The sequence below is a fragment of the Scyliorhinus torazame genome, chromosome 29, assembly GCF_047496885.1.
Source record: "Scyliorhinus torazame isolate Kashiwa2021f chromosome 29, sScyTor2.1, whole genome shotgun sequence".
NCBI classification, from domain to species: domain Eukaryota; kingdom Metazoa; phylum Chordata; class Chondrichthyes; order Carcharhiniformes; family Scyliorhinidae; genus Scyliorhinus; species Scyliorhinus torazame.
The window spans coordinates 5,868,084-5,891,421 of NC_092735.1; the positions used below are offsets into that span (position 1 = coordinate 5,868,084).

General features: G+C 48.0%; 1 protein-coding gene across 2 annotated transcripts in view; it reads left to right on the forward strand.

Moving 5' to 3' along the window:
• phf5a (PHD finger protein 5A) overlaps positions 1 to 23,338 on the forward strand; it is a 78,512-nt gene that overhangs the window by 31,348 nt on the left and 23,826 nt on the right. The window contains exon 2 of one of the 2 annotated variants that reach the window (XM_072491990.1): positions 12,190 to 12,213. The exons of the other annotated variant lie outside the window; for it this stretch is intronic. Within the exon in view, the coding sequence (XP_072348091.1) occupies positions 12,190 to 12,213 (24 nt within the window). The remainder of the gene's footprint in view (positions 1 to 12,189; positions 12,214 to 23,338) is intronic. 2 annotated transcript variants of the gene reach the window in all.

The window sequence follows — 23,338 nt, forward strand, 5'->3', positions numbered from 1 at the left end:
CCCCTCTTCCCCCCCCAGCGTCCCCCTCTTCCCCCCCAGCGTCCCCCTCTTCCCCCCCAGCGTCCCCCTCTTCCCCCCCAGCGTCCCCCTCTTCCCCCCCAGCGTCCCCCTCTTCCCCCCCAGCGTCCCCCTCTTCCCCCCCAGCGTCCCCCTCTTCCCCCCCAGCGTCCCCCTCTTCCCCCCCAGCGTCCCCCTCTTCCCCCCCAGCGTCCCCCTCTTCCCCCCCAGCGTCCCCCTCTTCCCCCCCAGCGTCCCCCTCTTCCCCCCCAGCGTCCCCCTCTTCCCCCCCAGCGTCCCCCTCTTCCCCCCCAGCGTCCCCCTCTTCCCCCCCAGCGTCCCCCTCTTCCCCCCCAGCGTCCCCCTCTTCCCCCCCAGCGTCCCCCTCTTCCCCCCCAGCGTCCCCCTCTTCCCCCCCAGCGTCCCCCTCTTCCCCCCCAGCGTCCCCCTCTTCCCCCCCAGCGTCCCCCTCTTCCCCCCCAGCGTCCCCCTCTTCCCCCCCAGCGTCCCCCTCTTCCCCCCCAGCGTCCCCCTCTTCCCCCCCAGCGTCCCCCTCTTCCCCCCCAGCGTCCCCCTCTTCCCCCCCAGCGTCCCCCTCTTCCCCCCCAGCGTCCCCCTCTTCCCCCCCAGCGTCCCCCTCTTCCCCCCCCAGCGTCCCCCTCTTCCCCCCCCAGCGTCCCCCTCTTCCCCCCCCAGCGTCCCCCTCTGCCCCCCCAGCGTCCCCCTCTTCCCCCCCCCCTCCCCAGCGGCCCCCTCTTCTCCCCCCCCCCCCCTCCCCAGCGCCCCCCCCCCCCCCCCAACACACACACGCGCACCTTTCGCCTCTTATCTTGAATCCATGTTCCCTGGCTCTAGGATTCTCCACTGGGGGAAACAATTTTATGCTGTCCGCTCTGATCTATGATTCTATCTCTTCATCTCATAATTTTGAACACCTCAATTAAATCACCCATTAGCCTTCTTTGTTGCAAGGAAAATAACATTCTTAATGTTCTTGTGTTACAGTCATACGATCTCAAATATATCAGTAAATTAATAATAACACAGAATGCCTGTGGGTCAAGAGCAACGTCCACTTTTGCGGTACAGGTTTGTTAGTATTGGACCTGTGGGGTTCTAGGCACAGTGGCTCTGTTGTTGCAAGAGGATTTGAGTACAGGAGTAAAGATGTCTTGGAGAGACTGCACCTGGAGTGTTATGTCCTGATTTGGCCATCCTGCCTCAGGAAGGCTGCACCTCTCATTGAGGGGATGCAGCAATGGTTCACCAGAGTGATACCTGGAATGGGCGGGACTGTCCCAATGAGGAAAGATTGAGGAGACTGGCCTTAGATTGTCTGTGAAGTTTGGAATGAGTGGTGATGTCATTGAAGTGTAAACATTTTTTACAGGTCTCAAAAGGATGGGATAAGGTTTAGAACCAAGGGGCACCATAGAATAGGTCGGCCATTTAACACTGAAATGAGCAGCAATTTCTTCACTTGGCGTGGTGAATCTTTGCGGTACTTTATCCTAGAAGGCTGTCTATGCCTTGGGGCCGGGGCAATGGGTCACGGACGACACCATGGCATAGCTGCCTCACAGCGCCAGGGACCTGGGTTCAATTCTGGCCTTGGGTGACTGCGTTTTCTGCCCATGACTGCGTGGGTTTCCTCTGGGTGCTCCAATTTCCTCCCACAGTCCAGAGTGCAAGATAGGTGGATTGGCCAACTCTTGTTGGGTCAACCAAATATAAGAAAGGGAACAAACTTGGGGATAAAGCAGAAAAGGCCGCTCCTGATAGGGACACTGCCCGAACTAACAAAGATCAACGGAAACTTAAAAACGTCAAAAGAGAGTGCAATTAAAGGGATCACTAAAGCACTCCAACCCCTGCATGCTCCCTTTCTAGGGACACCAGCGCAGGTTCACAAGGAGGTCCTCCGCCTTCCCCACCCCTCTCTGCACCAGGTGCCTGTCGATCAGGAGCACGGGGCTGAAGTGCAAACAAAACCTCAACAAAATATTTTTCAGAAAACTAAAAAGGGAATTCATCCTATAACATGTAACAGAGGCGTGGTCCACGGACTCCCAAGGCCGCAAAAATGCAGACTCCTTGGGAGTTTGTGAACCGGTGCGATCGGTGATTGTACAGCACTGCTGCATGCAGCATCCTCTGCCCCAGGTCCACAAGATTGAGGGGGAGGACTCCTCCTCTGCCGCCAGATGGCAACAAGGCGTGTTCAGGCAACAGACGAGGATAAGGAGGTGAAGGGTGAGCAGCATCCCGTACAGGAAATCCCTCCGTGCAGTGTGAAAAGGTACACGGAGGTTATTTCTGAGCCAGCTAGCATTGTGGGGCACCAGCCCCCGAGGGAGGTATTGGGGTTTGAGGCCATTGTGGATTTCCTTCTGAGCAGGGGTTTGCTCAGACGGGAGACCACACACATCTGCGCAGCCTCCAGACCGCGAGTCCGAGCACAACCGTTTTGAGGTCTCGGATGGCATTGCCTGCGAGCCGGACGCAGATAGTTAGCATTGTGCTAACTCATGAGGTGTTGTCCAGCCAACCCCTCCGCCACCAAGCACATCCCCAATCCTGGTCACCCCGGCAGCCACAGCTCGCTCCTCCACCAGCCACTCAAAATGGTATTGCCGGAGGTGCAGATTCCTGAGGTGTGGCTCCCTGACGACAGCTACCACTCCTGACGGGGCTGGAGCTGTGGCGCGAGGTGACCATGTTCCAGATTTTGAGCAGGTCCTGGTAAAACACTGGTAGCACCTGCAGAGGGTGACAAAGATCCTGCAGATCTAAGAACAGGAGCTGCACGTCATAATTCAGGCCGTGCACCTGGCGGAAGAAATGCGTCACTAGGGCACACCATTGTGGAGGGGCTCAACGTAAAGATATCGCTGCAGGATCTGAAGACAGAAGGTCCCCATCTGGGTGCGAAGGCACACCAGTGCCTGACCACCTTCCCTAAGTGGGAGACTCCGAACTTTAGAAGCGACCCAGTGCAGTCTCGTATCCCAAGAAAAGCTCTACAAGACTCGACGAGCATTCTCTGGAGCTCTGTGACAAAGTCAGGTGGAGGGGTGAAAGTGACCAGCCGGTACCGCAACATGCAGGCTATCAACTGGTTTGTGACGAGAACCCGACCCCTGTAAGACCGCACCCAGCGTAGTCCTGTCCAGTGTCTCAAGCGAGCGGTGACCTTTGCCTCCAGCTCCTGCCAGTTAGCCAGCCAGGATTCCTCAGCCAACCGAAGATGGACTCCCAAGTGGAGGATGCTGGTCCTGCTCCAGATGAAAGGCCTGCGCTCCTCTGGGTTCATCTGCCACGGACCACCCAGGAGTCCAGAGCACTTGGGCCCAGTTGATCCTGGCAGAGGACGGGTCGGAGTTCGCAGCCTTGCACTTTTGCAGGGTCGATGGACATGAGGAGCACGTCATCAGTGTAAGTTGAGAGGACCACCCCAGTTCCTGGCCCATGCAGAACCAGTGCCGAGAATCTCCTCCGCAGGTAAGGCTCTGACGCACTCTAGCAAAGTGAAGGGGTGCTGTCAGGGACCCATTAACCTGAATGAGACTCTGGCATTGTACACAAGTCGGATTCAGGCGTCGCAATGCATACCAGACCAGAATGCTTGCCGAGACCCGAATAAATATTCGTGATCCACCCTGTCAAACGCCTTCTTCAGATTTCTGTCTCCTGTCGACCTCCTCGCTGCTCCTGACAGAAGGCAGGCACCTGAGTCTTGCCCACGTCCCACCTTAGCCTCACGGAATGAAAGCCTCCCCGCTTCCTTCTCCAGCCGGCCCAGAAGTGACGATACAAACCTAGGAACCGCTCGCCCTCCAGCAGGTTGTGCCAGTACGCAGACCGCGACTGAGCATGAGACCTGGTGAGCCCCGCCCACATCAGACTGTGATCCGAGCATAGCACCCTCTGGTCCGAGCACACCACCATCTGCACAGAGGCCGTTGGGGCAAGTACGCTCATGAAATATAAAGGCATGTCGATTTCAGGACCCTCCGACCCCTAGGCCTCAAAGGTGAAGGTGCTGGAGTCAGGATGGAGAGTATGCCGGGTGTCCACCAAGTCGAAGACCCAACGAGATTCCTTAACTTGACCACTGCACAATGGCCGCACTGGGTACTGAGGTGGTCCCTTGTCCTGAGGGTACAATTAAAGCATGTCCCTGTTATTGATATTGAGGCTGGCTATGGTGACCTCCTTGTCAGCAGTAAGGTGCCACCTTAACTGTCACTTTTTTAGTACAGAGGAACGCATGCTGCTCCGCTCTCTCTAGAGTCCGAGGAAAGATTAAAGCCGACACTACTTTTTAGCACAGGCACGGGAAGACTTAATGAGCAGCGCCACGTTCGACTGCAGTTTGCACATCGAAAGTCACAGAGTAGGGCAGTACGGTGACGCAGTGGTTAGCACTGCTGCTCACGGCGCCGAGGACCCGGTTTCGATCCTGGCCCTGGCTCAGTGTCCATGTGGAGTTTGCACATTCTCCCCATGTCTGTGTGGGTTTCACCCCCACAACCCAAAGATGTGCAGGGTAGGTGGATTGGCCACGCTAAATTACCCCTTAGTTGGGAAAAAAACATAATTGGGTACGCCAAATTTATTTTTTCACAGAGTTCCCCTGGGGTGACTCTGTATCGGGCACGTGGGAGTCCTCTGCCCCGCGACAGATGGACTCCAAATCATCTCCCGTGCCCCCCACCAAACAGACATCCCCCTCCGGGCATTCGCTGTCTGGGGCCGAGTCACCTCCACATTGTGTGGTGGGCGGCACGGACCCACCAACCAGCCTTGGACCTACCTCGATGCCACCCCCAGATCGTCGATGGCTCCTTTCGGGATATTGAGCCAGCAGAGGGAGGCGGTGGCTAGGACCCCGGCTCCTCCTGCGACGCCGGACAACCAGATCGATTTGGGAACAATTCCAGGAACAGCTCCGGAATGGAGATTGGGGCACCCGGCAATGGAGGCTGGGGCGGAGAGGGAGCACCCTCCACGCCACCGCCGCCCAGTGACTCTGTGGTCAGGGATCCGCCGCAGCCCTCTGGCATCGTGAAAACGAATGCCTTCGGGGTGCAAAATTGCACATGAAACGAGCCCTCAAAGGGTCCTGCACATTTGAAGGGGGAGGAAATTGGTAGATAAAACAGAGGGAGGGGGTGATGTTGAGGGGTTCGGGCGCCACTCTCTGTGCACTGGTTGCGGGGGGAGGGGGTAGTCGGTAATATTTTTTTTTTCTCCCTCCCCCCTCAGGAGTGGAGATCTAGTAATGGCTGCTTACCAGGTGTGGTCTGTGCCCAGGAAATCTCCACCTTTGTAACGCGCCTCCCTCCTGGTGTTTGCGGTCTTCAGCCCAGGAGGGGCTCAGCAAACTCCGTCTACCAGAACTGCACTCTCACCCTGGGACAAGCACACCTGATGGAATGAGAAAAGGGCTTTGTCCTCGCTGAAAGGCAATTGTTGATGGGTGGGAGGAGCGGGCCGGGCCCTCAGTCCAGCAAATAAGCAGTACAGAGGGCTCCGCTCCCACCCTGGTCTCAAGTCGCCCGCTTCTCCTTCTCTCCTCACTTCTCCCTCCTTTCTCCAATCAGAAAGTCGGGTGAGCAGGATCCAAGCACTGGGAACAAACAGACAGCAAACAGTTGAGCAGCAACAGAGAGAGAGAGTAACAGCAGCCACTCTCCACTGTGTGCCTGCTTTGGATTGGCCATGCCAAATTGCCCCTTAGTGCAGATTAGGTGAGATTATGGGGATAGGGTGGGGGAGTGGGCCTAGCTAGGATGCTCTTTCGGAGCGTCGGTGTAGACACGATGGGCCGAACGGCCTCCTTCTGCATTGTTGTGTAGCTCCGTCATTAAGCATGTTTCTAAATATTAAAGACATCAAGGGATATGGAAATAGTCTGAGAAAATGGGTGGCACAGTAGCACAGTGGGAGCGGCACGGTAGCTCCAGGGTTCCAGGTTCGATTCCCGGCTTGGGTCACTGTCTGTGTGGAGTCTGCACGTTCTCCCCATGTGTGCGTGGGTTTCCTCCGGGTGCTTCGGTTTCCTCCCACAGTCCAAAGATGTGCAAGTTAGATGGATTGGTCATGATAAATTGCACAGTGTCCAAAAAGGTTAGATTGGGTTACCGGGTTACGGGGATACGTGGAGGTGTGGGCTTAGACATGTTGCTCTTTCCATGTACCTGTGCAGGCTCGATGGGCTGAATGGCCTCCTTCTGCACTGTAAATTCTATGATCTATGATTCTATAAATGGTCACATTGTAAAGAGTTTGGAGAAATCAGATTTCTTTTGAGGGTGGGACAGTGGTTAGCACTGCTGCCTCCCTGCACAAGGGAACTCTCGTTCAATTCCAACCTTGGGTGAATATGTGGAGTTTGCACTTTCTTTCCGTGTCTGTGTGGGTTTCCTTCGGGTGCTCTGGTTTCCTTCCATAGTCCAAAGATGTGCAGGTTAGGTGGGGGTTATGAGGGAGGTGGACCGAGGTAGGGTGCTCTTTCAGGGGGTCGGTGCGGACACGATGGGCTCGAATGGCTTCTTTCTGCACTGTCAGAATTCTGCGGTTAAAGCTTTTTATATCAACATGTCAACAGTCCAACAAAGGATGGTGCAGTGCTGGGTCTAGTTCTGGGGAATGAAGCTAGACAGGGGAGCAAGCCTATGGGCCAAGTGCTGGGAAGTGGGATTAGTGAAGAGTTGGAGTAGTTTATTGACAGTTTATTGACAGTGCAGGCTTGGCAGGGCCGAAGGGCCTCTTCTGTATTGTATGATTCATGGTGGAGCAAGCTAGAGGAACTGAATGGCCTATTCCTATGAACACAAAATTGGCTATGGGACAGGAAGCAGTGAGGAATGATGGACGTCACACTGGTACAGAGTTTACAGTGGTGTCCTCCAGGGGTCACTATTAGAACAACTGCTTTTTTTAGATGCATATCAATGGCCTGAACTTGGGTATAGAGGGCATCATTTCAAAGTTGCAGATGACACAAAAGCTTGGGAATGTTGTAAACAATGAGGGCGACAGTAAAAGATTTTAATAGGATGTGGATAGGTTGGTGAAATGGGCAGACACAGGGCAGATGAAATTTAACACTTTGAAGGAATGGTGAGAAATTAAATCGTCCAATTTTTTAAAAGGGTGCAGGAACAAAAATATCTGGGGTGCAGGTACACTAATCTTTGGTGACCGGACTAAATTCATACAGTTAGTTAAAACTTGTGGGATCCTTGACTTTATTAATTAAGACAGAAAGTACAGAAGCAGCGAAGTAATGTCTAACTTTTAAACTCTGCTGGAGTATTGGATGCCACACACCAAAATTATTGGCACCAGGACTTTATATGGAGAGGCTGGAGTTTTCTTTAGAACGGAGAGGATTAAGATGAGAATTAATGGTCTCCAAAATCGTGAACCGTTTTGGTAGTAAATAAGGAGTAACTATTTCCAGTAGCAAAGGGATTGATAACTAGAGGACATAAGAAATAGATGAAAAGAATTTGGGCCAACCTGGAGGAGGTGGGACTAATTGAATAACTCCGTCAGAGTCGGCACGGGTTTGATGGGCCAAAGGGCCTCCTGCTGCATCGCCTTCGCTGCCTTTGTGTTTTTCTTGGGCTCCAAAGAACCTTGCTCGGGTGTTTGTGGGATAGGTCGAGAGGGCTGTAGCATTGATGGATTGTCCTGGTGCACCATTTGGAGCAGTATTCAAAACCGCACGGAGAGGAGAAAATGTAACAGACGTCTTTGATTTGAGGACACAAAAGAAAATCCAGGAAGCAAGCGAATGTAGAATGTTTGCAATGCTGATTGTCTAAATGGAAGGTCCATTTTATTTTTTTGCTGTCACCTTCAGTTTTTTCTTGGGTGGTTTGAGACAATTGTTATGGAAATTGAGATTGTTGCTCCCTCATTTTCTAATTCCAAGATGTCTCTGGTTTTTGACTTTGGCCATAGTGTGGAGCTTCAGAAGCTATGTATCAAGTTCCAATCATCAACCCAGACTTTTCCTGGGGACGTTTGCTAATCAACTCAATTTTGCCCTGGAAGATTTGGACTGCTGCAGTCCATAGGGAGTACTGGGATTTTCACCCAGGGACAGTGAAGGAGCAGTTTTCCAAGTCTGGATGATCTGTGCCTTTAGGGGACCCTTAGGTGGCAACGTCTGCTGCCCTTGTTCTTCTCACTGGTAGAGGTTGTGGGTTTGGAAGGTGCTGTCTTAAGGAGCCTTGGTGAGTTACTGCAGTGCATATGTAGATGGTAGGGCGGCATGGTGGCACAGTGATTAGCACGGTTGCTTCACAGTACCAGGGACCTGGATTCGATTCCCAGCTTGGGTCACTGTCTGGGTGGAGTCTGCATGTTCTCCCCGTGTCTGCGTGGGTTTCCACCGGGTGTTCCGGTTTCCTCCCACAAGTCCCAAAGACATGCTTGTTAGGTGAATTCTCCCTCAGACAGGTGCCGGAATGTGGCGACTAGGGGATTTTCACAGTAACTTCATTGCAGTGTTAATGTAAACCTACTTGTGACACTAATAAAGATTATTATTATTATACCCATGGCTGCCAATGTGAATGTTGCTTACCACTTGTTGCATGGTCTAGCTTTTGTTGGATCCAGTGCTTACAGCGGTTTCTTCATATTTCATGGAATGAATCAAATTCGCTGAAGACTGGTGTCTGTGACTCTCATGACCTCGGCAGGCGGCTGAGAAGGACCATCCACTTGGCACTGCTGGCATAAGATGGTTGCAAATGTCTTTTGTACTGGCGTGCTGGGTTCCACCATTATTTAGGGTGCAGAGGCCCAATGACCCCTCCCCCACCTTGCCTTGTCAGTTTAATTAACCACCACCGTTTATAACTAGGGCTGCAAGGCTTTTATCTGATTTATTGGTTGTAGGATTGTTTATCTCAGGCATTCTTGATGGTGCTGCTGACATGCTGTCCTGCACTCGGTGAAGCAGGGCTGGTTTGATGGTAATGGCGGAGTGAGGGATATCAGTGAGACCCTCGGCTAATGTAATGTTATGCAGTAAATGACTCATGCCGTCACTTGAAGCACTCCGTGCTGAGAACAATATGAAGCGAGTTTTCAGATCTCTCACCCTCCCATCCCACTGAAAACAATAGTGACTGCAATTTGCTGAATTATCTATCGCCTGCTTTAACATCACTACCATCCTGGCTTATATAGAATGGCTCTTATGGCCTGGCAGTGATGTGGTTATAGCTGATTAATCATGCAAATAATTAGAAAGAATATGGGCCAGTCTGAAGCTGGTAGACTGGAGCGACGCTACCCTTGGAAACTCTGTACTCTGATTACTAACGTTCTAACTCTGGGTGGCCGATTCCACTGAGTTGTGTCTGGTGGAAGCAGCATTTTTGATGTGAGCCATAACTTGGCTTCATATAAATGCCAGTCTTACTTGGCAAATCGCTGAGAATAATATGTCCTTGCCACTCCTGATTTTCCATCACCTTTGCTGCAGCATATTTTAATTGGATTGCAGGAGAAGATGGAGGAGCTTAACACTGGCATTCCAGCCAGCTAAATTTACATCACTGATCTCGCCACTGCAGAAAAATCTAGGCCAGTGTTCCCATTAATTTGCAGAGGTGTCAATCGCTGATGCGAATAGATCTCTGCCTTCTGATTGAGATTTTCTACACCAGTACTATGCTAGGAACTGCAACGGAAATGCGACTGGGGCCAACCAGTGAACAAGAAATAATAGTGGAGCTAGGCCACAGGCTTCTTGGCATTTGAGTGAAAGTGACTGCATTGTGGACATCTGTTCATTTTGATAGTATCAAAATGGAGCTTTTATTTTTGGAAGGCTATTGGGCAATAGCATTGACTGTACATTCACCCTGCAGTGCTTGAGTATCAAAGTCCATTCCTTGGCCAAGATGTTTTCAGGGAAACTTGAGTCTTGCTGCAAAGAAATTCAAATGGAAATTAGATAAAGACTTGAAGGGAAAAATCTCATATATGGGAAGGAGCAAGGGTAAGCCAACACAGGGATGATGGGCTGAATAGCCTCCTCAGTGCTGTGTCATTCCATACTTGGTTTAGTCATTGCTAGCATCGCAATTTTCTTGGGATGCGATGTACCTTGATTTTGTTCTTGTAGGTTTGTTCTCACTGGCTCTCACTCTTTATTTGTACGGAGAATTTTGCAGAAAGCCGTAGATAGCTGAAACCACAGCTGCCAACTTTGAGCAGGGGGTATGTCAGATGTGAGGCAGAGGAATTAAAAAGTTCCGGCAATTCTAGGGCTGGAGGAACAATCTATTGCTTCTCTGCAGAAATTTCTCCTAATTGGAAGAGTTGGCCAACTGGGGGTCACTGGCTCTTTACGGTTCTAATGAGTGTTTCCCAAACTTCAGTGGAGGACAAAGTGCTGATTAAAGCACAAGGCACATCTTCTCCTTCAAGATCCCTGATCTGGCATCTAGAGGGGCAAGATCATGGAGAAATTTAATTAGTGGAAACGGTCCTATCTGCAAATTCTGAACCCATCATAACTTGATAGAGGCATTTCAAATTACTCATCAATCTCCTCCATTCATATGAAATCAGCCTCAATTTTATGGTTTGTCTTTGTATTTTTTTATCAGGCACCAGCCTAGTGAATCTTCACTTCTCATGACTCATTGAGTGTGTACTGAATACAATGCTATCATCTAATAAAGCTGTGCCTTACCACTGGTATACAACCTACTGGAACAAGTTGTCTAAAACAAACTGGGTTTGTCTGTAGGGAGCTGAGTGTATAACTGCTTTGTCTATTCTAACTGCAATCTGTAGACAACTATTATGGTTTTTAAAAAAATGTATTTTATTACAAACTAGTATCAAAACAGGTTACAACAAATAAAAATGCTGGGAAACCTACTTCCCATCAAGCAACTACACAGTCTGTACAAATTCTGCCGCCCCCCCCCCGGCGACGAACAGCTCCTCAAACACGGTCACAACTGTATGGTTATGTTGACGAGGTGATGAGCTGCAGGACTATTGAGGCAAATGGATAGTCAACATGGCTTTGTTAGGGAGATCATGCCTAACAAATTTGATCGAGTTTTTTGAGGCATTGACTGGGTGTGCAGTTGATGGTAGTGCAGTTGATGTGGTCTACATGGACATTAATAAGACTTTTGACAAGGTCCTGCATGGGAGACTGGTCAAGGAGGTAAGAGCCCTTGAGATCCAGGATACTGCAGGGATTGGTGCTGTTTGTCATGTACATTAATGATCTAGAGATGAAAATAGAAAGTATGATCAGTTTGCAGATGACACAAAATTGGTAGTGTGTTAAATAGGGAGGAGGAAAGTCTTGGAATACAGGACGATGTAGACAGGCAGGTCAGATGGGCAGAACAATGGCAAATGGAATTTAACTGTGAAAAGCATTTTGGGAGCATGAACAAGGCAAGGGAATATACAATGAATGGTAGGATGCACAGAGAACCTGAGGGCCCTTGGGGTCCATGTCCATAGAATCCTGAAGGCAGCAGGACAATGAAGGCATTTGGGATACTTGCCTTTATTAGCCAAGGCACAGAATGTAAGAGCAGGGAGGTTTTGATGGAGCTGTATAAAATGCTGGTTAGGTCACAGCTTTAGAGTGCTGTGTGCAGTTCTGGTCACCACATGATAGGAAGGTTATGATTGCACTGGAGGGGGTGCAGAGGAGATTCACCTGGATGTTACCTGGGCTGGAGCTTTTCAGCTATGAATAGGCTGGGGTTGTTTTCTCTGGAGCAGAGAAGGCTGAAGGAGGAAAACCTGATTGAGGTGTATAAAATGATGCAAGACTTAAGAGTATATAGGATGGAACATTTTCCCCTTTAGTCGAGGGGTCAATAACCGTGGGCATGGATTTAAGGTTAGGAGCAGGAGATTTGAGGAAAATCTTTTTCATCCAGAGAGTGATGGGAATCTGGAACTCGCTGCCTGAAAGGGTGGGAGAGGTGCGAACCCTCAACATTTTAAGAAGTATTTAGATGTGTTCCCCTCCCCGCACCCTGCCTGAACTTGTGCCCTTTAGAAGATGTCTCTGATGCTAACGTCAATTCTCTCTTGTCCGAAAAGAATACAGTCAAATTGCAAAGTGTCAATTCTTATCTGACTTCAGTTCTTTTTTTCTCCTTTGTTTTGCAGCTATTGGGCGGTTGTGTGAGAAATGTAAGTACTTTTGTGGCTTGTTTATTTTTGTAACATCTCTTTTTTTTGCAGTCTGTTACTTCTCTGCAAAATGTCTCCTAATTAGAAGAGTTGGCCAACTGCGGGTCACTGGATCTTTACAGCTCTAATGAGTGTTTCTCAAACTGCAGTGGAGGACAAAGTGCTGATTAGCGCACAAGGCACCGCTTCTCGTTCAAGGTCCCTGATCTGTCATAAACTGAGTGGAAAGTTTATGACAGCGATCAGCAACCCAACTCTTGAACTGTAACAGTTCCGCCTGTTTTAAAATGTGGGATTTTACTACACCGTCAAGGGAAGTAAAAGAAACCGCCTAATGAAGTCTCATTATTGGTCCTTATCCCTATATAAAAATATGTACTGTGCTCACTTTGAATGTAGCAAAAGTCTGTGGGATGTGGGAAGATTTCCAACATATCCAGAGGGAAGGAAATGTGCTGATGTGTTGCTTTTTAATGAATGGCTCGAATTTTACAATCGAAGAAACACTTAGACACTCTCAAATACATAGTGTATTTAATTATCTCTCAAACTCCCCCTTGTCACACAAGAGTTCCAGCTTTCAAAAATAAATGACAAGAAAGCCTTTGAACATTGTGACAGTTCTCGGTGTCCCCGTCGTTTCAGTCTCCAAGCTGCACCATCCTTTGTCTTTGCTGCCTTGTGTTTTTTTTTCTAAACTGAATGTCCATAACCCTGTCATCTCTCGCCAGCTGTCGCCTTGTGTTTCGTTCTTTGCGATCCTGTCATTGACTTGGGGTTCTTGTGTTTAAGGCCACTGCGTTGCCATTTTACTTGCTGTAAGCCAACCACTTCATAGAATCATAGATCCCTACCGTGCAGAAGGCGGGCATTCGGCCCATTAGGTCTGCACCGACCCTCTGAAAGAATACCACTCCTAGGCCCCATCTCCGTAGCCTTGTAAACCCACCTAACCTTTGGACACTAAAAGGGCAATTTAGTATAGCCAATCCACAAAGACACAGGGCAGCACGGTGACACAGTGGTTAGCACTGCTGCCTCATAGCACCAGGGAACCAGGTTTTATTCCGGCCTTGGGTGACTGTGTGGAGTTTGCATGTTCTACCCCATGTCTGCGTGGGTTTCCTCCAAGTGCTCCGGTTTCCTCCCACCATCCAAAGATGTGTAGGTTAGGTGGATTGGCCATGCTAAATTGCCCCTTATAATATAATATTATAATCTTTATTGTCACAAGTAGGCTTGCATTAACACTGCAATGAAGTTACTGTGAAAAGCCCCTAGTCACCACACTCCGGCACCTGTTTGGGTACATAGATGGAGAATTCAGAATGTCCAATTCGCCTAACAGCATGTCTTTTGGGTTTTGTGGGAGGAAACCGGAGCACCCGGAGGAAACCCTTAGTGTGTAAAGATGCGTAGGTAGGTGAATTGGCCGTGCTAAAATTGCCCCTTAGTGTCATTAAAGGTTAGTTGTGGTTATTGGATTACGAGGATAGGGAGGGGACTTGGGCCAAGGGAGGATCAGTGCAACCTTGATAGGCCAAATGGCCTCCTTCTGCACTGTACAGATTCTATGATTGTAACCTGAAAACTCCACGTAGACGATCACCCGAGGTTGGGATCAAGCCATCCTGATTTTTGAACAAGAGACCACTTGTAATAATTTGATTCTCTGCTCCTGACCCCCTATATGCTTACATCCTTCTCCACCAAATATAGTGGAAGAGAGTTGGTAGAAAGAAAGATGGAGGTGGCAAAGCCAAAATAATTGTGAAGTGCGCAAGCAGCAGAGAAACAATTCCAGGAAGAGATTGATTGCTGTGACTCTCTCCATAATACAGCCTGTGTCAGTTGTGATTTTTTCCTACATATGAACTTGTGAATTAAGAGTAGGTCACTCAGCCCCTCGAGCCTGCTCTGTCATTCAATAAGGTCGTGGCTGATCTAATTGTATCCTCAATTGCACCTTCCAAGTATCCTTTTACTGTTCTAATCTAATTGACACAAGCCTAACTCCTCAACTTTTCCTCATAGACCCCTGCCCATTCCTGGTGTTAGTTTAGTGAACCTTCTTTGAACTCAGCCACTTCTTGCATATTGCTATGAGGAAATGAACAGAAAGGCACGATGGGTAATTTGGCCAAGTTCGGAGTAAAATCTTACTGCAGTAGAATGAGGAGTTGGGTTAGCGCACTTTTAAACATCTCTAGCTTAGGCTGGAGAAAATGGGTAGCCGTCTGTAATTGCCTGTAACTGGGATTTCGCAAAGCATGAAGAGGGGGATGGGCAGCCATTGGGACCATTTCTTGGTTGCAGGAGATACTGGGAAAAGGGGCCTCAGGCCAGGTTAAGGAATGTGGGGAAAGCCTATGGGAGCTTTGCATTTGCCATCTTGCCTTATTTGGCCGACTTGATAGTGAATCCATGTGTGTGAAACCAGATGCTGTGCTCCCTTTGTCTCACTCGCTCTGGAAGTGTCAAGAGACATGGAGTCTCCTGCCTTTTATCAGAGTGAGTGGAGCTTGCAAGCTATTTCAAATAAAATGAATCAATACCTACACTCCGACTCAGGGTTTGACTGAGACCAGACTGAGGGCAGAAAGAACTCAATATCATCAGCGAGCTGAAACTTTTTCAGTACTCTGTGTACTAGCTTCTTGGGTTATAAATTCCAATTAATCCAGAGTTTTAGTGCACGTACCCTATTCTACACCAAGTTTTGCTCACCTTTATGCTTACCACCCATTGACTCTTCTATATGTTGACACCAGAATTATCATCCTTGGTTACCAATTTACTTGCTCACAGTGGTTGGCACTGCTGCCTCACCGCATCAGGGATCCAGGTTTGATTCCAGCCTTGGGTAACTTGTCTGTGTAGAGTTTGCACTTTCTCCCCGTGTCTGCGTGGGTTTCCTCCGGGTGCTCCAGTTTCCTCCCACAGACCAAAGATGTGCCAGTTAGGTGGATGAGCCATGCTAAATTGTACCTTGGTGTTCAGGGGTGTGCAGGTTAGGTGACGGGGACGCGGTGGGGTGGCTGGGAGAGTGGACCTGGGTAGAGCGCTTTTTCGGAGGGTTGTTGCAGGCTCAATGGCTGAATGGCGGCCTCTTGCACTGTAAGGATTCTATGATTCTCCTATTGTTCTGCTGTAACTGACTTTGTATCCTCCCTTTGAGATAGACGTAAGTAATTGTGTAATGGCTCTCTTCCTGGAGCTGTTTCTCCGATTGTGCATTTACTTTGCTGCTGCTGCCTCCATCTTTATTTGTGTTGACTCTTTTCCATTATTTAGGGGAGGGGTTGATGGGAATATGAACAAATGCGGACGGCAGATAGAGGACCAGAGAATCCAATCAGTAAGAGCTACTGAGTGGTTGGCGTTGGGTTAGGAATGTGACGCACTCTGGTGTCCTCAACTGCGGTAAATGACTGGAACTCCAGAAAGCACATCGATTTACATGTTAACTCTTCCATCTCTGGTCTGCTGTACATGCTGCGTGACCCTTTTTGACTATCCCTGTGCTACCCCGCAGCTTAACGCTTGCTCCCTTTTTCCTAATCTTTCTCTTTTTCGGTAAAGAATCTTGAAACTTTCATTCAGTATATTTCTTAAATCTATTTAATTATTTCGGATTCTCCCCGTGTCCGCCTGGGTCTCACCCCCCCCCCCCCCCCCCCAACCCAAAAGATGTGCAGGCTAGGTGGATTGGCCATGCTCAATTGCCCCTTAATAGGAAAAAAAAGAATTGGATAAATTTATATGAAAAAAAAATGAAAATCACCTAGTGTCACAAGTAGGCTTCAAATGAAGTTACTGTGAAAAGCCCCTAGTCGCCACATTCCGGCGCCTGTTCAGGGAGGCTGGTACGGGTATAAAAAAAATTATTTTGCATGATTTTAAATGTATGCTTTCATACCAACTCACCGGCCAATGGAAATATTTTCCTGATTTCACTGAATCACAGAATTGTTCAGGTTCAGAAGGAGGGCATTCAGCCCATTGTCTGCACCGGCTCTCCAAACGAGCATCATGACTTAGTACCATTCCCTTGCTGTTTCCCCCGTACCCTGCACATTGTTTCTCTTCAAGTAATCATCTATTGTCCTCTTGATTGCAGCCATTGAACCTGCCTCCACCACACTCCAGGCAGAGCATTCCAGATCCCAACCACTCGCTATGTGAAAACATTTTTTTGCAAATCACTTCTTGTCCCCTCATTCTTGATCCTTTTACGAGCAGCAACAGTTTCTCCCTATCTACTCTGTTCAGCCTCCTCATGATTTTGAATATGTCTATCAAATCTCCTCGAGAGAACAGTCCCAACCTCTTCAATCTATCTTCATAACTGACGTTTCTCATCCCTGGGAGCATTGCTTCTGTGCTTTCTTCAATGCATTCACGTCCTTCCTACACTGTGGCACCCACATCCGTATGGGTTACTCCAGATGAGGTAGAAAAAAACAAGGAAAAGCACAGCACAGGAACAGGCCCTTCAGCCCTCCAAGCCAGCGACAACCATGCTGCCTGTCCAACCTAAAACATTGACAAAGAGTCATCCAGACTCGAAAGGTCAGCTCCCCTTTCTCTCCACAGATGCTGTTCGACCTGCTGAGCTTGTCCAGTATTGTGTTTTTGTCACCTAAAACCTTCTACACTTCCTGGGTCCGTATCCCTCTATTCCCACCCTATTCATGTATTTGTCAAGATGCTCCTTAAATGTCACTATCGTACCTGCTTCCACCACCTCCTCTGGCAGCGAGATCCAGGCAAACACTACACCCTCTGTGTATATTTTTTAAAAACTTCCCTCTCACATCTTCTCTAAACTTTGCCCCTCGCACCTTAAACCTATGTCCCCAAATAATTGACTCTTCCACCCTGGGAAAAAGCTTCTGACTATCCACTCCATGCCCCTCCTAATTTTGTAAACCTCTAACGGGTCACCCCTCAACCTCCGTTGTTCCAGTGAGAGCAAACCGAGTTTATCCAACCTCATAGCTTTTATAAGTTTAGCATAACCTCCTTGCTCTTGTGCTATATGCCCTATAAAAACCCTTTTTTTTAAAAAAAAGAATGTGCTCCCTAATCTGATTACTTCTTCGCCGCTCAGCTTGAATGCAGGCCAAAAAGATTATTTATTACAGTGGTCCTTGGTTTATAGTGTTAATTACATTTATTGGATAATGTACACATGGCATCTTGGCTGTAGCTGTGAGGAGCTAACTCTGCTCAGCCTCTTTGTTTTGGTTGTTGTTTTTCTCCCTCCCAAGGGTGAGCTGCAGCTCTGGCAGAATCCTGGCATTAATTTTTTTTTAAGTATTTGTGAAGTCCCAAATAATTTTCCAAAAGAAAAATTATTACTGGAATTGCACATTTAAATGTTTTAAATCCAAATGGTACAGGATGAAGATTACTTATCTACTACCCGCCTCTAGAGTAACAGCCTAACTTGTCATGTTTCTTGACATGTTTACCAGTTTCTTGGGGTTTCAGTGTTGACTCTTTTTTTTCGATGCTGGTTGATCTTTCTGCTACCTTATTTCTACAGTCTTGGCCAAGCCATTTAATAAGATAAAATTGCACTGGTAGTTCGCTGCTGGAGGGACAGTAAGTTCTTTTTCTTTTTAATTTCTAGAGTACCCAATTTTATTTTCCCCAAATAAGGGGCAAGTTAGTGTGGCCAATCCATCTATTCTTTGGATTGTGGGGGTGAAACCCATGCAGACACTGGGAGAATGTGCAAACTCCACATGGACAGTGGCCGGGATCGAACCCGATTCCTCCGTGCCATAGGCAGCAGTGCTAACCACTGCACCACCGTGCCCCCCCCGAGGGACAGTAAGCTCTAAGGATGGGAGCAGGAATTTGCAACAAGCCATAGACAAAGTCAGTGTGTGGAAAAAACTATGGCAGGTGAAACACTGCTTCCTCACAGCACCAGGACCCGGGTTCGATTCCCGATTTGGGTCACTGTCTGTGTGGAGTCTGCATGTTCTCCCCATGCCTGATTGGGTTTCCTCCGGGTGCTCCGGTTTCCTCCCGCAAGTCCCGAAAAATGTGCTGGTTAGGTGAATTGGACATTCTGAATTCTCCCTCGGTGTGCCCGAGCAGGCGCCGGAATGTGGCGACTCAGGTATTTTCACAGTAACTTCATTGCGGTGTTAATAATATTATTTAATGTGTGAGGTCATCTACCTTGAACCTTGGAAGGGTATTTTCCAAAGTGTGATTTGGGAGTTCAAGTACACGTCACTTGTCGTATGGGGGCAGGCACAAAATGTAAGGTTGATAGAATGTAACCTCGATCTTGAGGCTGGACCACAACAGGAAGAAAGTTGTGCTTCAGTTGTATAGAACTTTTATCAGACCTTCTATGGAATTGCACTGCATTCTGCTTTGGGCTCAGCACGTCAGAAATGGCTTTATGGTGATGGCCCAGCAACTCGCCTGAAGTATATAGAGCTAAGAAAATTGAATTGTGGACCAGTCATGACTTGGCTTGTAATTGCTTGACAGTTGAGGTGATTAAAGACGTTAAAGAATTCAGTGGGGTTTAATTTGATTTATTGTCACATGTACAAAGGTTCAGTGAAAAGTATTGTTCTGCGTACAGTCCAGACGGATCGTTCCATACATGAAAAAACATCGGACGTACAAGAAGTAATATCGTACATTGATAGAGACAAACCATTTCCTCTGACTGGGCAATCATGAACGTAGGAATGTAATCTTGAAATTGAAGCTGGGTCATTTTGGGGGGAAATCGAGAAGCACTTTTCTCTCAAAGGTCAGTAGAAATAGAGATATTTTGCCCCAAAGGGCTGCGTCAATTGGAGCATTCAAGACTGAGGTCACTTTTTAAAAAATTATTTGTCTTGGGATGTGGGTGTCGCTGACTAGGCGAGCAGTTATTGCCTATCCCTGATTGACCTGGAGATGGTAGCGATGAGCCACCTTCTAGAACAGCTGCAGTCCATGTGTTGGAACAACACCCAAAGTACCATTGTGAACAAGAGTACCAGGATTTCAACCCAATGACCATGAAGGAAAGGCAATATAGTTCCAAGTCATGATGGTGCATGGCTTGGAGAGGAACTTGAATGTGCTGGTATTCCAATACAAGTGCTGCCCTTCCCCTTTGAGATGTTAATGGTGTAGGTTTGGAAGCTGCTGTTGAAGGCGCCTTGGTGAGTCGCTGCAGTGTTGGGGACACTGCTGCCACTCTGTCAGTGGAGAAGGGAGTGACTATCGAAGGTGGTGGATGAGGTGCAATCTAGCTGGCTGCTTTTTCTTGGATGGTGTTGAGCCTCTTAGTGTTGTTGGAGCTGCACTCATCCAGGAAGTGGAAAGTATTCAATCAGGCTGCTGACTTGTGCCTTGTAGATGGTTAAATTGCTTTGGGGCGTCTGGAATGCTCTGCCTGGGAGGGTGGTAGAGGTGGGTTGCCTCACATCCTTTAAAAAGTACCTGCATGAGCACTTGGGCGACCCAAGTGCTGGCAAATGGGATTAGGTAGACAGGTCAGGTGTTTTTCATGCGTTGCTGCAGACTCAAAGGGCCGAGGGGTCTCTTCTGTGCTGTATTATTCTGTGATTCTGATTCTGTGAATCAGGAGGTGAGTTCTTTGTTACAGAATTCCCAGACCCTGACCTGCTTTTGTGGCCATGGTATTTATATGGCTGGTCCAGTTCAATTTCTGGGTTATAATAATCTTTATTATTGTCACAAGTCTGCTTACATCAACACTGCAATGGAGTTGCTGTGAAAATCCCCTAGTCGCCACACTCCGGCGTCTGTTCAGGTACGCTGAGGGCGGATTCAGAATGTCCACTTCACCTAACAGCACGTTTTTCGGGACTAGTGAGGGATTCAGCAATGGTAATGCCATTGAATGTCAAGGGGAGATGATTAGATTCTCTCTCGTTGGAGATGGTCATTGCCCAGCATTTGTGAGGCACGAATATTACTCATCAGCCGAAACCTGAATATTGTCCACGTCTTGTGTGTAGACACAGACTTCTTCAATATCTAAGGAGTCACGAATGGTGTTAAGCATTGTGTAATCATAAGAGAACATCCCCATTCTGACCTGAAATTGGAGGGACAGTCATTGATAAAGTGGGACATCAAATAGGTTAGGTAGCATATCAAGGGACATTGGATTGTGGTTCAGATGAATGGTGGCGCAGGCTTGAAGAACTGAATGGTCTATTCCTTGCTCTCATGAACAAGGAGTGAAGGGCAGACTGGAAGTTGGGAAGTCTTGTCTCTTAGATTCAATAATAATATAATCTTTACTATTGTCATGATTAGGCTTACATTAACACTGCAATGAAGTTACTGTGAAAAGCCTCTAGTCGCCACATTCCGGTGCCTGTTTGGGTACACCGAGGGAGAATTCAGAATGTCCAATTCACTGAACAAGCAGGTCTTTCAGGACTAGTGAGAGGAAACTGGAGCACCCGGAGGAAACCCACGTAGACACAGGGTGAACGTGCAGACTCCGCACAAACGGTGACCCAAGCGGGAATCCCAATCCAGGACTAGAGAAAATAACTTATTTGGGTGGTGGTGGTGGGGGAGGGGGGAGTACATCTGAAGGACAATGCAACACTACTGATGGATGTTAAAGAGAGGCACATTCAGCGTGTTCCAGTTATTTAACGTTGAAGATTTTATTGCAATGTTTGTAAATGAGCAGTGTGCTGCCATGGCATGAAATTCATCAGTAAACAGTGCACAGTAGTTTTAATAATAGTTAATCTATACTAGTGCGTGAACTTCAAAGTAATTCACTGTGGTACTTGAAAAGTTCCTGAGAAATATGAGATGGTGCTGTATAAAGTGTACATCTTCTTTTGGATCTAATTGTGCATGACATTTTGCTACAAAAGAAATGGCTGTTGCCTCCTGCCAAGTATTGTCCCACAGGTAGTGGCATGTCCTCTGGTACATTAATGAAGTGATTACTCTGCACAACTGAATTTGGACAAAAGGCATTTTGTCAAAGCTTTCTGTTTTGCACTCATCAAGACAATTGCAAGAATGTCAGTGCTGAGGGTGGGGGGGACAACAACTTTATACTGTATGAGAAGAACGTGCTAATTGGTTGGTAAGTGGGCTCTGATTGGTAATCATGGACACATCAGTCCATGATGGCTGCCAGTTACATTTTCAAACCATGTCTGGCAGTTAACTATCAGTCACCATAAACTGGTGCACCCTCCATGGCAATGAGAATCCACTTGCCAACCAATCTGCAATCTCTTCTCAAACAGCATAAAAGAATTGGCCTGATGAGTACAAGACGAAAAGCTTCGCCAAAATGTCTTTTCTCAGCGATACTTGAGTTCAAACCACCGAACAACTATTGTAATTTGATTGATCAGTACACTGGCTAAGCTCCTGTGCTACTCGTAGAGTCAAGCCAAATATAACCTTCAGATGAAGCAATTGTGCATTATCCCATTTGATTCACTTGTGGCTTTCAAAGGGAATGGATAAGCACCTGAAGATTTTTTTTAAAGCATTGCAGGGTTACCCATGGTGTCCAAGGATGTGCAGGTTAGGTGGGGTTATGTGAATAGGGCGGAGGAGTGGGCCTAGATAGGGTGTTCTTTCAGATTCACAGAATAATACCGCTCAAAAGAGGCCTTTTGACCCATCGAGTCTGCACCGACACATGAACAACACTGCCTACCTCATCACATTTGCCAGCACTTGGCCCACAGCCTCGAATGTTATGAAGTGCCAAGTGCTCACCCGGGTACTTTTTAAAGGGTGTGAGGCACCCACCTCTACCACCCTCCCAGGCAGTGTGTTCCAGACCATCACCACCCTCTGGGTAAAAAGGGTTTTCCTCAAATCTCCCCTAAACCTCCTGCCCCTCATCTTCAACTTGTGTCCCCTCATAACTGACCCTTCAACTAAGGGGAACCGCTGCTCCCTATTCACCCTGTCCATACCCTTTTTAATCGTGTACACATCGATCAGGTCGCCTCTCCGTCTTCTCTGCTCCAGCAAAAACAACCCACGCCTATCCAACCTCTCTTCATAACTTAAATGTTCCATCCCAGGCAACATCCTGGTGAATCGCCTCTGCACCCCCTCCAGTGCAATCACATTCTTCCTATAATGTGGCGACCAGAACGGGACACCATATTCCAGCTGTGGCCCACCAAAGTTCTAAACAACTTCATCATGACCTCCCTGCTTGTGTAATCTATGCCTCGATTGATAAAGGCAAGTGTCCCATATGCCTTTTACACCACCCAATTAAACTGTCCTTTTGCCTTCAGAGATCTAATAATAATCCCCGTACCAGCCTCCCTGAATAGGTGCCGGAATGTGGCAACTAGGGGCTTTCACAGTAACTTCATTTGAAGCCTACTTGTGACAATAAGCTATTTTCATTTCATTTCAGTAATCTTTATTAGTGTTACAAGTAGGCTTACATTAACACTGCAATGAAGTTACTGTGAAAATCTCCCGAGTCGAAACATTCCGGCGCCTGTTCGGGTACACTGAGGGTGAATTCAGAATGTCCAATCCACCTAACCTGCACGTCTTTTGGGACTTGTGGGAGGAAACCGGAGCGCCCGGAGGAAACCCACGCAGACATGGGGAGAATGTGCAGACTCCGCACAGACAGTGACCCAAACCGGGAATCGAACCTGGGTCCCTGGCGTTGTGAAGCAACAGTCCCAACTACTGTGCTACTGTGTCGCCCATATGGACAAACACGCCACGGTCCCTTTGTTCCTCAGAACTTCAGTGTCAGGCCATTCATTGAATACTTCCTCGTCACATTACTCCTTCCAAAGTTCATCACCTCACATTTTACCGGGTTAAATTCCATCTGCCAGTTTTCTACCCATTTGACGTCACATTTTGTTTTTTTATAAATTTAGAGTACCCAATTCATTTTTTCCAATTAAGGGGCAATTTAGCGTGGCCAATCCACCTAGCCTGCACATCTTTGGGTTGTGGGGGCGAAACCCACGCAAACACGGTAAGAATGTGCAAACTCCACACGGACAGTGACCCAGAGCCGGGATCGAACCCGCTTAAACCTCACTGTTAAACACTCGGCCAATCTTTGTGTCATCCGCAAACTTGCCAA